Raw genomic sequence first — 16,776 nt, 5'->3', positions numbered from 1 at the left:
CTTACATTTGTTATCATTGGAAGAATCTAGAAGTCATAGTCATAATACTATATCCCACTGGCTTGATCATTCAGATCATTCATCTCCTAAAAGCTGTAGATGAAGCAAGTTCGTAGACAACTTGTGAACATCAGCTTAAAACCTCTGTATAAAACTTTGAAAATCTCTGATCCAACTTCAGAAAGATACAATATTAAAATGTGAATATGGTTTTAGCTGTAACTATGCGGTCAATAATTTGGACAAAATCTACTTAAAGGTTGAACACACACTAAAAGGAGCAGTCAGTCTCTCAGATGTCTCTCTCACTCCTGTTAACTGTCTATAGCTTATTCATTTCTCACCATAAACTATTAGTGAGAAATCAAGGTTAAAGGAGTAGTAGGTCAGAAACTTAATTCATCCAATTTTATGACTTATTAGCAACTAAAAGATTCTGATGATAGGAAGCCTGAAATGAATAGCTAAAATGTTATTTTTAGACTATCTGTGAATTTCACTTGCTCTCATTAACACAAATGATGAAAAATCACCTGTCAGAAATTTCAAAGCAAGACAGCAGAACACGAAAGAAACAAAAATTACTCAAGTCACCATCTTCTGGAACATTTTTTCTCTGTTAGAATTCTTCAGGCAATATATGAAGAGAATAATACTACATTTCTTCACAATATCCTGTACATTTTCTTACAGGAAAAAGGACAAGTTGTGGTGACATTTTTTTTGTTGTTGTTGGAAACAAGCAAACTTTTTGCTCCTGGGCCACTAGTTATATTTACTGTAAGAAACCCTTACAGATGATTTGGAAGATTCGGGAGAATTCCCTTTTGTCTCTGTAATACAGCCCCAAATGTATAGATAATTTGTTAGTAAATGATTTGCAATCATAGTCTCACAGCTGCAATATTCTCTTATTTTATTTTGATAATCGGAATTATAACCTCTTTGCAACGGGGGAGTGACAATATATGGAGGTGTGCTTATTCTTCAACATCTCCATAAAACTGGTATACTGACATATATTTGCATGGGCTTCATATAACACAACACAGAATTCTTTCTTTCCAAAGGGCTTCAAAATTTACAAGCTTACCAATTTACAAGCTTTGTTTTATTCCTCTTGCTACACAGTTGTTTTGGCTTAGTATATAGAATATATCAACATCTAACAATATACAGTTTAAGAAATTTGTACATACCTTATCATATTTCACAGTTACTTTCATTATTTGCATAAATTTATTTTATTTAATATTGTAACTTCCAATACTAAGAATTAGAATTAAAAATGTCATGAAACTCTGATGTGATAGTCACTCAACAATGCAGAGTGTACTTACACATACATCCTTATAGGGATTATGGATTGACCTTTTTTCTTTATTGTAGCACTGCACTGTCTCAAGGGTGGCTGCATTCCTTAGGGTTGTGAACTAATCTCTGGAGAATACACATGCTGCCTCACTGAAGAGTTACTAATCAAAGCCTGAATATGTTCCTTTTGTGTTCAAATTGCAAATCCTCATCCCCACTCCAGCCATTTTTCAGGATCCTTCCTTTAAGACCACCAAAAGCAAAACTATAGCTGTTCAAACTTGGAACTAAGGAAAGAAAATAAAAAATGAAGCTGGGCTGGATTTAATTCTATATAGAGTACATTGCCAAGAGTGGAATTACGTTTACAAGTATCAGTTTTTTCAGGTTTGGGTCATTCATTTGGTCTCTCAAAAGGACCTGCTTTGTAGATCCAGGGCACTTGTAATTTTCCACCTGCGTTCCTGGTTTGCTTAGCTAATCCTGTGGGCCCCAACGTGCAGTCCACACCTGAAAAGGGGGAGTTTTTAATGTCGTGGTTTATTAACCAGGTACTTTCCATTCACTCAGTTAACAATTAGAAAACAGAAAGAAAGAAAGAAAAAGAGCGAGAAAGCCTCCTACTTGTTTTTTTACTCCAAATATGGAGATGGAAACTATTAAACAAATAAGAAGGAGGGAAACTCCCGCATATTTCACCTTGACCTGGCTGGAATGCTCTGATGCCTGTAAGAGGCGGTGCTCTATGAAAGATATCAGGCAGGCTGCTAGTGGAAAAATGAGAGGTCAGACTTTACCACGGGGAACCTCTCCTGCCCCTAGAGGAAAAAGAGAACCATCAGCCTGTGTCTCAGATTGGAAACAGCGCCTTGTTTTCAATCCGGGGGACTGGGTTCCCTCCCTCGACGTAACGTCGTAGGAATGGGACCCAAGAAGGCGCGCGGCTTCCCCGACAGTTGCCGGGCTTAACACCCGCTCCAGGCTTGAACCGATATTTCTGAGCTGCCAACAGGCAGAACGGCCCTCCCACCTCCTCTCTTTAGTCTCACTCTTCTGCTCCGCCGCCCTTTGTAACTTCTTTGTTCCGTTTATTTGGAAGGTGACGCTTAAGGTCAAAAGATCCACCGTGACTGGCAAAAGCCCAGAGCCACCACCAGACCCTGGGAAGAGCAGGGCTGTCCACCTCAGGGCTGAGGCTCGGAGTGGAGAAGGAGCCGTGAGAAATTTCAGCTGCAACTCCGGGTACAGCCCCTGCGGACCGGCCCAACTCTCCAAGGGTTGGGGAGACGACGGTCTCGGGGTGGGGCAAAGGGTGAGCTCCGAACTCTGCCAGCAAAGTGGGCAGTGCTCACCAGCGAAACAGAGGGTGTTGGGGGGCGGGGAAAGGTGCCTGGACTCCACGTAGTCTGTGGCAGCTGCCGAGCAGTGAGTATCTCCCAACAAAGGAACGCGCAGCTTCGGGGTCAGAGGCTGGGGTTTGCGCACAGCTGCCAGTCTTGCTGAGCTAGTCTCCGCGCCACCTAGGCGAGCGTTGGGATGTAGGGATTCGGAGAGGAGGGGGAAAGAGAACACGGTGTGAGATTCCTGCTGCGCGGCTACGCATCAGGAGTTCTTGTGAACGATGGGAATGGCAACTCTCAAAGCCAAGGGGAGGAAAAAGAGCTGGAGTGAGCAAAACAAAGAGCGAGTGTGGGCCGCGGTGACTTCATGCCTCACCAATGTCCCGCCCACGCTGCTCCGAGCTGTTGCTGCAGCCCGAGCCTCCGCGGCAAGGAACTCTGTAGCGTGGGGCGGTTTCCTAGCAACTCGCAGCCCGAACGCGCCTAGCTAGCCGCACTTTAGGAGCCCCAACCCTCCCTCCCCACCCCAGCAGGGCCGGGGCAGGACCATTCCTCCCCCGCCCCTCGCCAGCCTCGCCTCCTTCTCATCCTCTCCGGGGTGCATCCCAGAGCGCGACAGCTGTCCCGGCTCCGGACGGCGGGACGCCTGAGCAGCACACTGGAGCCAAAAGGACGAGGGCACGAAGCACCCGCCCCCGTGAAGCCAGGCTCCTGCACCCCTGGGGGACCTCTCCTCCTGCGCTCGCGGCCGTGCGCTCCACTCCCGGTCAAGCAGGGAGCTGCGATGCCTCACTCGGTGTCCGCGGGCGCCGGCGGGGGCTTCTAGGGCGCTCCGGGGCCGCCTCCCCCTGCTGCTGGCACATCAAGCTTCCTCCCTCGCCAACCAGGACGCTGCCTCTTCGACTTTGCCCGCTGCTCAGCTGACGAGGCTGCAAAGTTGCAATTAAGTGAAGTTGGCTTCCCTGCCCACCTGTGGAAGAAGCTCGACCTCATTGATGCGCCATCGACTTTTTTCCCCTTCGGCCTCGCCAGCGTCCCCTCCCACAGAGGCAGCATCACCCACTGAATGTACATTAGGCTGGTTTTTCCCCCCAGCTTCGGGCTTTGTTTGGGTTTGATTGTGTTTGGCTCTTCGCTAAGCTGATTTATGCAGCAGAAGCCCCATCGGCTGGAGAGAGACAAAAGCTCTTTTCTTTGTCCCAGAGCGGGCTGCGGAGCCTTTGCTCGCGTCGCCGCCCCGGGCCTTTGGCCGTCAGAGGAGGTGCTTCTCGCGGAGATCGCGGGACCGGCCGTGCGGAGCTGGGAGGGCCGTGGGGGCCCTGAAATGCCGAGCTGTGCTCAGGCCGCCGTACCTGCATCGTTTGCTCCGAGCCGCGGGGTCCGCCTGCCGGGCCTGCTGGAAACGTCCTAGCAACACTTGGCACTTCGCGCCCGGGAGCGCGAGCGCGCATCCGGTTAGCAGCCAGGCGGCGGGCGCGGTGCAGTGCGGGCTGCTTTGCATTATGTGCCGCTCGGCCCTGGCTTTTTTTACTGCCACATTAGTCTGCCTGCAAAACTGCAGGCCAGGTCCTGCCCCATTCCTCCGGGCGGCCTGGGTGTTTTCAGTTGTTCTTGGACTGGGCCAAAGTGGTAAGTTGTTTTGTTTTCTTTTGTTTTCTTCCCTTCCTCAAAGGTCTTGGGCTGTCACGAAGAGCATCCCGGCCAGGTAAGCGGCCCGGTGACAGCCTCCATCTGCAGAGAACTTCAGAAGGGTGGGTGTGTGGCGCCGTTCTCCGTTGCAGGTGGCTCGAGGGAGGCCAGGTGTCAAGCGTTTCCTCCCTAGAGGGACAGCAATAACTGATTACCTGAGGAGACCCTGTGTATTGCTGAGGGAGGCAGTAATAGCATGGAAGTTTGGGAGGGTGGTGGGCCGTATTTACAGAAGCCCGTTTAGGGGTTCTGCCCCGTCCTTGAAGCCATCCTCCTTGAAAGCATCCTCCTTGAAGGCATCCTTGAAGATGCTCCCCATCTTTCTAGTATGTGGGTCCACTAACCCCTAGCTTGCATTTGATTCAAGCCTGAGGATAAATTGGTATAATGAGAGTGAGCGTTCTGTTTTTGAGTCCATGAAAGAAAAGGATAGCTGCACACAAGTTTCCTCTACCATAGTGCTCAGCTTGAATGACTTAAACATATATGAAGAATATTCTTGCTTTAAGTCACTGTTTTTTCAGCTCAAGAAACAATTCCTAGCTAACTCATCCCTCAGTGAGATCAATCCTTGAGACCGAGACCCTGAGACAGAACCCGAGAGCAGGATTGACACCTTTCAGTCCAGGCAAGCCACTTTTGTCAGAACTACCTGATTTGGAGAGGATACTTCTTTATATAGGATATTGTCCCCTCATTTTACAAATCACAAAGAGGAGCTCAAGTCAAATAGTGTATGAAAAGGTGCTTTGGCACTTGTGAATTAGATGCCAATTTAAGGTGGCAGTACTGGATTGTTAGCAAACAGTAAGACATAAAGTAAGTGATAATAATAATCATGAATTTAGGATGAGTTCTTACTGGTATTAAATGTAGGCCAAATATTTATTTTTGCCAATGCAATGATTATTGCCATACTTTTTGGAACATGTTTACTTTATCTGTGTTTGGTCATTGAGACTTAAATTCTATTAGAGCCTTTCTCTGGCCTCTCCTGTTGAAGGAGAGTTGTAATTGTTCTGTATACTAAAATGTTCTCCTATGCTTTGAATTGATGAGACAAATTTCTGCCTGAAGCTAATTAAAACCATCAAGTCATAACCTTATAAATAAGGGTTTATAATGGAAACATGCTAGCTTCACTTATTGGTTGCATACACAGCTGTCTAATATTTGTTTCCAAAGAAGATTTATCCAACTGTGTGAAATGAGAGCAGGTAGAGTTAATTTTTATCTTGTGGCTCTTTTTTTGGCTTATAAGTTGATTTCAAAATAAGTGAAACTTAAGGCAAAGGAAAAAGTAACATTATCAATTATCGGTTAAGTGACACCACTGAGCATAACTCCATCCTGTGTCAATAAGTGACAAAGTATTTTTCTGGATTTAGTAAATACATACACACGCACATACACTAGTAAGATGACCAAAACTCGTGTCAACAGAGTATATTTTGTTCCCAATACTTAGGCAAAAGAAAAAGTGCTACTTGCCCCCAGATTTTGCTAGTAATTGTGAGTTTTTAAAAAATATTCATTGTGTTTGTAAAGATTAGTCAAGTTCTCGTGTAATAGCATTGTATTTCCATCCAGTGACTGACTGTAGCTGATTTGAAGCAAATATTATGAATGAGCTCTCTTGCACCTGCAGTTGTGAAAAGGGAATGCTTATCTGAAATCAGAACAAGGCATCCTTTTCCTAGTCTCTGTCAATATACAAAGATTTCTGATGTATACTGGTTTGCACTGCAGTTAAAAACATGCAAAAAATTTAAATTATAGCCAGTACAACTCAGAAAATTAGAGATCAGCGTAAACTGTTGTACTTTTGTGATATAGCTACAAGTCTCAAATTATATGCCTTCACAGTACAAATTAGATGCTTAAAGCAGAATAGGAATTTAGGTATCACTTACAAAGGAAATCTTGTTCCCTTGCTCAGTAGTTTACACCAAGGAAATGTTGAGGGCAATAAAGCCATACAAAAGAAACCATAAACAGCACAACTTTGGGTTTAATTTTTGAAGTAGAATTTACAGGTCCCAAATACATAGTGGACTTTTAATAATGAATATATAGTGAGAAAGGGGGATGTTATTAATAAAATCTGAACATTATTCTGATCTAGAAAAAAAATTATTGGAGTTTGTTTTTCAACTTTCCTTGGTGGAAATTACCGACAATCAGAGAAACAGTAACACTATAAAATGGTTAATGAGTAACTGGAAAACACTAGAGAATACCTAATGGTTAATATTTGAAGAGCTAATGTACTAACACTGCTGTTTCTACATTTGCTAGTTTTGAAAGGCTAAAAATCTTTTTAACCTAAATTTTTATATAGCAATATAAGAGTGACAAATTTCAGAAACTACCATTTCTTTTTGGAAAGTGGTAACTATTGCGCTGAAATTTCACCTACTGTGCATAATCAACTATTTATTCTTTTACATAACAATCAACTGGATTAGCATTGTTTTATAAGTGTAGTATATTACCTCAGAACATGTTTTATAGAATAAGTTTCAGAATTCTTTATGCTTACCTAAAGTGAGAGGATATTTAAGAGAACCAACGCTTCATTTTTAAAAATCCAGTTTTCCAAATTATTTGCACAATAAGCATCCAAATTAATTCTATCTTAAAGCAACTGAGATACTTTCCGATAAAAAAGCTTGTACTGTATATGAAAAGGCTATGTTTGTGCTGTATATTTTCAAATCATACCAGCAAAGTAGGTGATATGATTTGAAAAATGACATAAAAATTCCTGTGCCCCTGAACAGTTCTTTCACCTGTTACCAAATTATCAAAATTTTCACCATTTAATGGATTTCTTTGGATTAAGCATGGTATTGACACTATGTTTCTTCTAATTTTTAACTTTATATTACGGACATTTTCAAACACACAGAGAAGAAGAAAGAATGGTGTAAGGAATCACCACAGACCCATCACCCAGCTTCATCAACTATCAACTGAAGCCCAACTTCTTTCATGTCTTCCCCCACGCATTTCATTTCCTTCCCCCAACAAGACTATTTTGAAGCAAATGTCTCATATCATTTTGTCCTAAAATATATCAGTAAATCAAAATACTACTGGAGGAGAAGCACACTTCATTAATTCCATAACACGAATTTTTTTAGATAAAATTTAGGGCCACAAGAACGTCCACTATCTTTAAAGGGAGGAATGCGGAAGTGAGGGAGGCAAGCAAAGGCAAAGACAGTTTCAAGTATTTGCTTCTCAGTGGTTCTATTATATAGCTCCATTAAAAATATTCTTTAAAAAGTATGCATGCATATGAAAAAGAAAAAATACAGACAAATGTAATTACTTTATTCCAGTGGAATCACAGCAAGTATACCTTGTTTGAGTTTCAGTTTTAAGGAATGTTCCCCCTGTCTCTTGCATCATCAGTTTTCTCCTCTCTACTAGATCATTTACAGCATATGCATATCCATACATGCTGTAATAGCTCTCATCTTCTATTTGTCTCCTTTGTAACAAAAATTCTTGAAAGAGTTGTCCATACTTGCTGTCTCCAATTCTCCTCACCTTCTCTTTTAATCCATTGCTCAGGATTTCTTTACCATCCCTGAAGTTACACCACTCTGTTAAGATCAGTGACCTTCCTATTGTCAATCCGATGGTCAGTTCATAGTCTTCATCCTTCTTGACCTACCATCTGTCGGCGAGTTGACACTGTTGATCACTCCCACCTTTGAAACACTTCTTTCCTTGGCTTCCTGGACCCACATTCTCTTGGTTTAAGCTCCTTCTCCATCCCTGATGTTGGTTCTTTCTCATGTCCCAACCTCCAAATATAGGAGTGGCCCAGGATTCAGCCCTCAGATGTTCTCTGCTAGATATATACTGGGTCTCAGGTGGACTGATCAGGTCTTGGGTATTAAATACCATTTCTATGCTGACAACTCCAGTCCTGCCCTCTCATCTCATCTCCAGAGGGTCTAGCAAACTGCCTATTCAACATCTCCACTGTATGTCTAAAGGCAAAGTTAACCCTAACATAGTCAAAACCAAACTTCCAATTTTCTCCCTCAGGTTTGCTCCTTTCACACACTTATTCATCTCAGTAAGCGATGTCAGTCTTCCAGTAGTTTGGGATAACACTTTGGCAGCACCCTTGATTTCTCTGTTTCTCCCACATTCCATGGTCAGTTCACCACCTCAATTGACTAAAAAGCTGATTTTGCTGTGATTTTCTTTCGTCCACTCAGATTTGATAAAAGTTGAATTAATACCATAACTTTTTTTTTTTAAGTATAGGATATCTTCAAGTGGTAGAGCCATATATAGCACTCTGAAGAATAAGAGGACTGACCAGGTAGAAAAAGATCTTAGAATAATATTAACCAGCTGATATTTTTTTAAATGTATGTTTAAGTCTTAAAGATATATTATTTATTCATGAATATATATACCTATTAAGCTAATTAAGCCTTGATTGGACTGAAAACAAAATTAGTAACTTTAATAAAACAAGGGAAGTCAGAGGATATAGTTTAGAAGAGAAAGGGACACTATTGAATAGGATTTAATGTAGACAGTTAACAAGATAATCAGTTTTCAGTCCAATTTGATATTTTTATGAGACATAAGAAATAACATGATATAGCAACAATATATTGCCTTTTCAATTTTCCTGTACTCCATTTTGAATGAACCTTCCTTGAAGCAAATAAAGTATTTGAGATAATCTGGTCTGTGTTGTTTAACAGCCTTTTCTGCCCCACCTGCTAAATTAGATTTATCCAGGTATAGTTTATGTTAAATTTTCACTTTGTTCACCACTCCTCTCCCCCAGGGCCATTCTATTGATCACTAGATGGATCTCAGAGGGCACAGTTTTTATCTAAAGTTCTTTAAACTTTAATAAATGGGGCCTGATATGCAGAGACCATCCAGTTTTCTTAAAAAGTAATAAACTGTTTGCCTTGTGATCTAGTCTTTCTCTTGTTTGTACTTATTAAGGAAAGATGCTCAAAGCATCCTCTTTGAAAGTGCCTGTTGTATAGCATTCTCAGTCATTTAAATGATGTCTTTTCACTGGTTTGATAGGTCTCAGTGATAGGTCTCAATGAGTAACTTATATAAAAATTATGTTATTTTTGATATTATTGAATCTTACCTTAACAAAGTGACATAAGGAAATAGTCTTTTTATATGTTCATTGAATGACCTGACAACATTCATAACCAATCCTGTATTGTTTATGCTCAGTCCTTCTTGGTCCTCAGAACTCTAGTCCCTGTTGCAGCCCAAGTCTACACATTTAGAGGAGTTTTGCCAGCATGAGGACTGTGAGGCCCTATGTATCTTCTCCAGTTATATATGAAATGTATTCTGTAAGCTATTTATTGATTATAAAAGAAGCCATAGAAAAAATATTTTATGCTTATGCATATTGCATTTTATTAAATTGAACAATTAAATACTGAGCTTCTTAAGTAGGTGACCTAACTGCTAATCTCTAAAAATGTAACTTTTCCAGTTGTATCCTAAAGATGTCATATAAGTATGGCTTCTATATGTAGTGGAAAGAAAGTGCAATGCTCATGTAATTTCACAAACAACTGGGTAGCTCTCTCTCTGTGCCATGCACTGATATAAATGATTTACCACATTAATTTAACCTTCATACTAACACTATGAGAGAGATAGAATTGTTATTCCTGTTATAGAAATGAGGAAACTGAAGCACAGAGGAGATAAGTAACTCACTGAAAATCACCTAGCTAGTAAGTAGAAAAGATGGGATCTGAACTCGGTTATGCTGCCTCATACTTGATTTAAAAAGTTTCTAGATGTTGAAGTTATACATTCAGTGTGACTGTCAGATAGAGGACCTTCATGAGGAGGCCCATGGCATATTTGGAAAAAGGCCTTTCATTCATCCCCTTTCTTAATTGTTGGTGTGCAAAGGTGAATTGTGGTGGAAATCTGGGTGTTTCAGGGTTGTCCAGGAGGCAAGGAAACAATGGCCATAGGTAACATGCATGTGAGAGCACGGAAGCCTAGGAAGAGAGTTTGGACCTCCTTCCCTGGAGATTGCTGGGCTATGCCATGTAATGCTGTTATCCTCACGGAGTAACTGCAGCGAGGAGGATAAAGATTTGTGAATCAGGGCATGGTGAAAACATACCTCCTGTGGAGGCAAATACTCTCAACCTCATATACACCTCACTATGGTTGTTTTCATATGGGAGTAAGAAAGGGTGAGAAGACATGTGGCCTTACGGGCGTAAACTGGAGTGAAACTCTGCCTCCCACAGGATTTCCGATGTGTTACAGATGTGTTTGACTTGTGGTTATAAGAAAGGAAAAGAGAAAGACATTGAGCTACTAAGTAGCTGGTAACCAGTTCAGTCAGTGTTCAAAGGGACAAAATCATGGTACAAGGCATCACACCATTGATCAACATAGGGCTCAAAGCATTCCTAGCCATTTGGAGCCACTCTATTATATAGCTTGATACTCTATGTTGTTTAATATATTCATATTATTTTTTCTCCCTGCATTTTTACAAAGTAAGTGTTTTTTCGGCTGTTAAATATTTACAGTGATTAGCCATAGCCAGTAGTCTACCAATATTGGTCATTTAGAGCATGGCATTTCCAGTATATGCCAGGCTCAAGGCGTCTACTGCTGTACTTTCTTCAGGCAGAAGTTTTTGCTCTGTGTGTATGTGTGTGTGTGTGAATGATTTCAGTTTTATAACTATTTGACAGCAGCGGTTAGTTCACATCTATATGGACTGTCTATAGATTTCTGAAAGTGGTGACAGATTTATAGGTTATCCACATATAGAGCTTGTTTAGTGAATCTTCACCCTTGTTTCCCACATATGGATATGGTATAGGACATTCCTTATTCCTTTGGCTCAGACAGCTTTGTTAAACTTCGTGTCAATGTACACATCTGGAGTTCCCACCTCCTTCATGGCAAACTTCCAGATCTCTCTGAGTGTCCAAGGGCCATGCTTCTTTTAAAGCCTACTCCATATATGCACAGGTAAATGCTGATGGTTTATTCTCTGGTCATCACCTCATTGATGGAAGAATGGCCCTTTCTCCTCACCCCTCTTTTCCGTGGGAGCCATCCAAAGAGTGCAAGAGATTGTGACTCTTCGGGAAAGAGTTTAATGCTGAGACATCAAAGGCTCTATCTAAGCACTAAGAATACAGCAGAGAGCAAAACAAAGTCCCTGCTCTCATGATGCTTACATTCTAACTGAAGAAGACAAATACATGTATATATACACGTGTATATATGCATGATATATATGATATACAATTTATCACATGTGACATATATCATACATACACATGTGTATGTGTGTGTGTGTGTGTGTGTGTGTGTGTGTGTATATATATATATGGTAAAAAGAAGAAAAAATAAAGCAGAGTGAGGGAACTGACCTGAGAGGGACTGGACAGTCTACTGTTATACACAGGATAATCAGAGTAGGTCATTCTAGTAAGATAACGTTAAATTTCTTAAATTTTTTTCTTTCTATGGTACACGTCAGACATTTCACAATCTTTCCTATAGTTTAGCTCCTTCCTGAAAATGGGAGACAAAAAGATACACTAGGATTTCTAAGCTGTTAGTAATAGGAGTTTTTTTCCCCTTTGCTATTAAAGGTCATCAAATTATCACTTATGGCTAGGAAGAAAAGAGTTGAAAGGTAGTGGGGGGGTGACAAGATGATAAATAAGTGGGTGATTCTAGGTAAGATGACTAAAGGAAAATGGAGATTTTTGTTTTTTAGCATCAACTCTGTCCATAATGGTTTCTCGAATCTATCTGCTCCTTTTAGTACACTGCCAATAGAGTAGAGAAAGCCTGAAATAGTCTTCATTCCATGAGGCAAATCTTTTGGCAAAATCTATGAGTGTCCTAACCAGTCTCCATTATTTCAAACCTTTGTCCACACTTTACCTCCCTACTCAGAATCTTCATGGCTTCCATCGTCTTCAGGCTCCTCTGCATGGTATGCAAAGCCCTTCCAGAACATCCCATGTCTAACATTCCGGCTCCTCGTTCAAGTCCTGTCTCCACATCAACCTGTGACCTCCTTGAGAGGAGAAACTGTGCCTGTTGATTCCGCATTTTCAATGCTCAGCATGCAATAGGCCCTAATAAATTATTTGAAGTAAATGACTCAGTGAATGAGGTGAGGGTAATAGTGATCAGTTTTAAATTGGGCAGCTAAGCAAATAAGCCCTATTCAGCTCTAATCCTCACTAGAATTTGAACTTTAAGAAATACAGTTTTCTTTTGAATGTGAGTTCTACTATAAAAGGTTTAACACCATGAAAGGACGTTTGTTTCTGCATTCCCAGTCCACTCCAAAAAGCAGTCTCTTGACTTGATAGGCAACTCTTTAGCAAAGATCACAATAGAGACTTAGTTTTTTAATCTACTTTTTACAAATTTGTTTTGCTTTCAAATTTCTGTGATAATTATTTTCATTGTTTTTAATTAATATGAAAAGTAATCCTGATCCTTTACCCTCAGTGTGTATTTTAAAATTGATTTCTACTTAGATTATACAAACTGAAATTTGTAGTCATTTTAACCAAATACTAGAAAAAGTAATGAAAAAACAAGATATTCTAATCAATTTAGTCATTATACACTCAGATTTTCTTAAAGCATCTATAGCTTTGTGTCAGACACTGTTCTGGAGTTAAAAGAATAACAATAGTTAACATTTGTAAGGTATTTTCTCTATGCCAGACACACTCCTGTATATATGATAGGAAAATATATCCTTTAATGCCCACAACCCTCTGAGGTATGTACTCTGATAATTCACATTTTATAGGTAATCAAACTAGTTAAAGAGTCATTGAATAACTTCTTCAAGATCTCTTAGCTAATAAGTAATAGAACCAGAATTCAGACCTGCGTGGGTTTGACTCTGATGCTCAACCTCATAACAGACTATCTTCCAGGGGTATCTTCCAGAGTCTCTATCCCGGGCCTTGGAGGGCCTTGCTCTGGCCCTCTCCACAGGCAAGGAATCCATGGGGCATGCCTGTCCAGAGTCTTCAATTCCCTTCTAGATCATCTTTAGAATTCTCTGCCCAAGCAGCCCCAACCTACTTTCTTTAGACTGTGCCACCCATATGCCAAGCCCGAGGAGAGGGGAAATAGAGCTTGGGCATAAAGGCTGGAGTATCCATGCAGGTAAGTGATAGGCTATTTGCTTTGCAGAATAAACCTAGAAGTGAGAGAGAAGAGGGGCAGCTTGAGGGCTGGAGGAACAACATACACTGCAAAGTTCCCAACCAGAAATCTTAAGAATCTGAAATTCTAAATTCACACCTAGCCTTCTAGGGCACTATCAATGCGTGTTTATCAATGTAGGAAAACAGAACTTATTTTACGTAATAGTTTCTTAGCCTGGGTTTTAACTGTTAAATATTTAATCCTGTTATGCCTGCAACGATTTGTATTCTTGCTCCCGCCCTAAAAAAATTTAGGGACAGATTTGTCTAGTACATTAAATATTACTGGGGGGAGGGTGACAGACAATGAATGCACCATAGATCACTGAATAAAGAGAACTACTTTATGTCGAGGTGCTATTTGGTAAAGCTCTGAGATGTATACAGATTACACTAAATTCTATTTTCCTGAAAAACAGTGTCATAGAGAGAGTCTAGTGTATACATTTTTTAATTTAGTTTTACTTTTTATTTTCCCTTATTGGTTTAAAACATGTCACAGAAGAGAACATTTTACTGACATGAATTAGCCAAATTCGGTTGAATTATTCAGCTGGCATATATTTAATATCTATAAGTAAATGAATGTGTGGAAAAAATACTGCCAAACTGCCTTTATGGACTAAAAGGACTATTTTCCAATTTAAATATCAGTCTTTTTTTTTTTTTTCTTTTCCTACAATTCTTTTTTTTTTAATATCTTTATTGGAGTATAATAAATATCAGTCTTAATGTGACCTCCTTTCTGTTTTTACAGCAAGTAAATTACTCTAATTTACATATGAAAGAAAAATGTAATAAAAGTCAAAATGATTTCCATTGGGATTTTATAATTTAATTAAAACAGTCCTACCTTTCAACAAAAGTACTAGGATCGATTCTTGCTAGGAAACTACTAATATTAAATAGATATATTAAAATTATCTTCTCTAACTTTAGGAAATTAGTTTAGGAAATAAGAATAAGATCATTAAATTAAAATTGCAGTGTTAAATTATAGTGGTCTTATTGGATATATACTCTTAAGATGATTCTAAAAGATGCTTTTATTTTGAATGCTGTTATTCAAAGTACTAGAAGTTCATATTTTAAAAAAGCATATAAAGTCTTAAAAAGTGATCTTTCATGCTGACCTTATCAATGAGCCAAACTATCATTACTATAGTTATTTTGAAGAGAGTTGTTACACTCTTTCCCAGGTGTTTTTGTTGTTTTAATCCACTGTTAACAGTTGTCAAGGATAGAGTCTGTTGCCATTCTAGATCAGTACTGGTACAGTTTGATTACTCTGAAGAATTGCCCAAAAATATCACAGCACCCAGGTAGTACACAGTGAGGAACGAGAGTAGCAACCAAAGGCTAATTCAAGCTAAAGTCCATGAGAGAGACTGAGTTTGGAAAGACTGGAAATGGGAAAGGCTGGTAATGAAGACAGGAGAATAGCAGACTAGAAATATGTCAGCTCTGAAGAAACGTGCCAAATATTTCTCATTACGTATGTGAGGTGTGCAGTAGCTTTTGGTCAGGGATGTTTTGATATTTTGGACCCAGCCTCCTTCTAGGATGGAAAGAGTTGATATGCCGATGGTAAAATACAGCCACAGTCAAGGTACTGTTGTTCCAAATATACATATGGTAACAGGGTCCTATCCTTGGAATTGAACCACAAACATTTTCCAAGGTACAAGCATGTTTCCTGATTTCAGTGGGGGCCATATATTCAGTATAATTCCCTAGTAACTGTTGCAGGTACTAGGGTAGGGAAAAGATTTTCAATCTTATAGAATGAGGGATGACTACTATGCTCTGAAGGAGCTTTAGAATATTATGAGTTCCAACAAAGAAAATAATTTAAAAGAAAAATTCAAAATTCTACAGGACCTTAAGGAAGTACCTTACGGAGTGCCAGACTAGGCATTGTCTTTTTTAATTGCCTACTCAAGTCAGGCTTGGAGGTCAGGCTGGCTACGCCTAATGGTGTAAGGTATTCATTGAGTGCAGTAAAACAAAGAATGCAGGAAAGTTTTGGGGTGTTCAAAAATTGCTGTAGAACTCGCTGTTCTAGTTGGAAACAAAGAACTCATTGTAGCAGAACTGAATTATTGGCTGAAAAATGACCTACCTGGTCTCTTTCTTAGTACAAGGCATACCTCCCAAGGTATCACTCTATTGTCTTTTGTGCATTTGGTTTGGATTTATATGGTGAATTGAAGACAACTGAACCATAATTTGCAAAAGAAAACCCTCAAGAAATGATACAAGAGGCTCAAGTTCCAAGAAAATTTATCTGGAAGATGATAACACTGAAAAACACACTCAAGAAGGGAGTCAGTTTCAGGCATCCTGAATTTTGGTTTAAAATGTCCCTTTTGATGAGTGTTTCAACCACAACCGTCTAGAAACAGAGCCCTAAGGTGAAGGACAATGTATATAATCACAGGGCCCAACCCCTGAGGTTGGTAATGGAAACACGAAGATTAAATGTTATTAGTACCAGTCTTTAGTTCAGAGGATATAACTTGTTTGATGCCTCTTGAAGACTTCACGGCCACACGATGCTTGGTGACATCTGATGGGACTAAGACGGGGTGTTAGAAGGGGTGAGGTGTCCTGAATAGGTACCTGTGCCCCAATGAAGACAGCATGACACAGCTGGAGAATAAAGCCCAGCACCCACTGTTAGGGAGCACATGTGTGTTAATATATATGTCCAGGGCCGACCCTTGGCTACTTGCAGGTCAGCATAGCATTGATGCCAGAAATCATTACTCTCTGAGAATAAGACTGCAGGCTAGATCATCTGGTGGTAGACTTACTGGGGTAGAAATCAACTTATGGGCATTATCAAAAGTCAGATCTCAGGGCTTTTTGGACAAATCCTGCCTCTCAGAGATGTGTTTGATTTTGAAGTTAAAAAAAGACAAGTGCTGCTTCTGACTGAATTACTTGGCAGTGCAGAAATGTTTGGTCGGTTAGACCTATAACTGGATGTTACACCCCACTTCCCCACAGGATAGACTTCTCAAATACTGCCCAGATGACATGGGTTTTTTCTCCTACACTGGGCACCTATCAATTCCTTTGGGTTTAATTTTTTTAAAACAGAAAAGCCCATGTACAGAACTTGGGTTTTCTTGGCCCTTTTACTAAATTACATACAGGCATACCTTGGA

General features: G+C 40.1%; 1 protein-coding gene across 1 annotated transcript in view; it reads left to right on the top strand.

The window, feature by feature from the left end:
* Positions 1-4,156: 4,156 nt before the first annotated feature.
* Positions 4,157-16,776, top strand: part of ITGB8 (integrin subunit beta 8) — a gene marked incomplete at both ends in the record, with an annotated part of 90,314 nt that continues 77,694 nt past the window's right edge. The window contains one exon of the mRNA XM_082846035.1: positions 4,157-4,283. Coding sequence (XP_082702161.1) covers positions 4,157-4,283 — 127 coding nt within the window. The remainder of the gene's footprint in view (positions 4,284-16,776) is intronic.

The sequence above is a fragment of the Leucopleurus acutus genome (assembly GCF_964270905.1).
Source record: "Leucopleurus acutus genome assembly, chromosome: 9".
NCBI lineage: Eukaryota > Metazoa > Chordata > Mammalia > Artiodactyla > Delphinidae > Leucopleurus > Leucopleurus acutus.
This window is presented reverse-complemented; position numbering and strand designations above follow the sequence as displayed.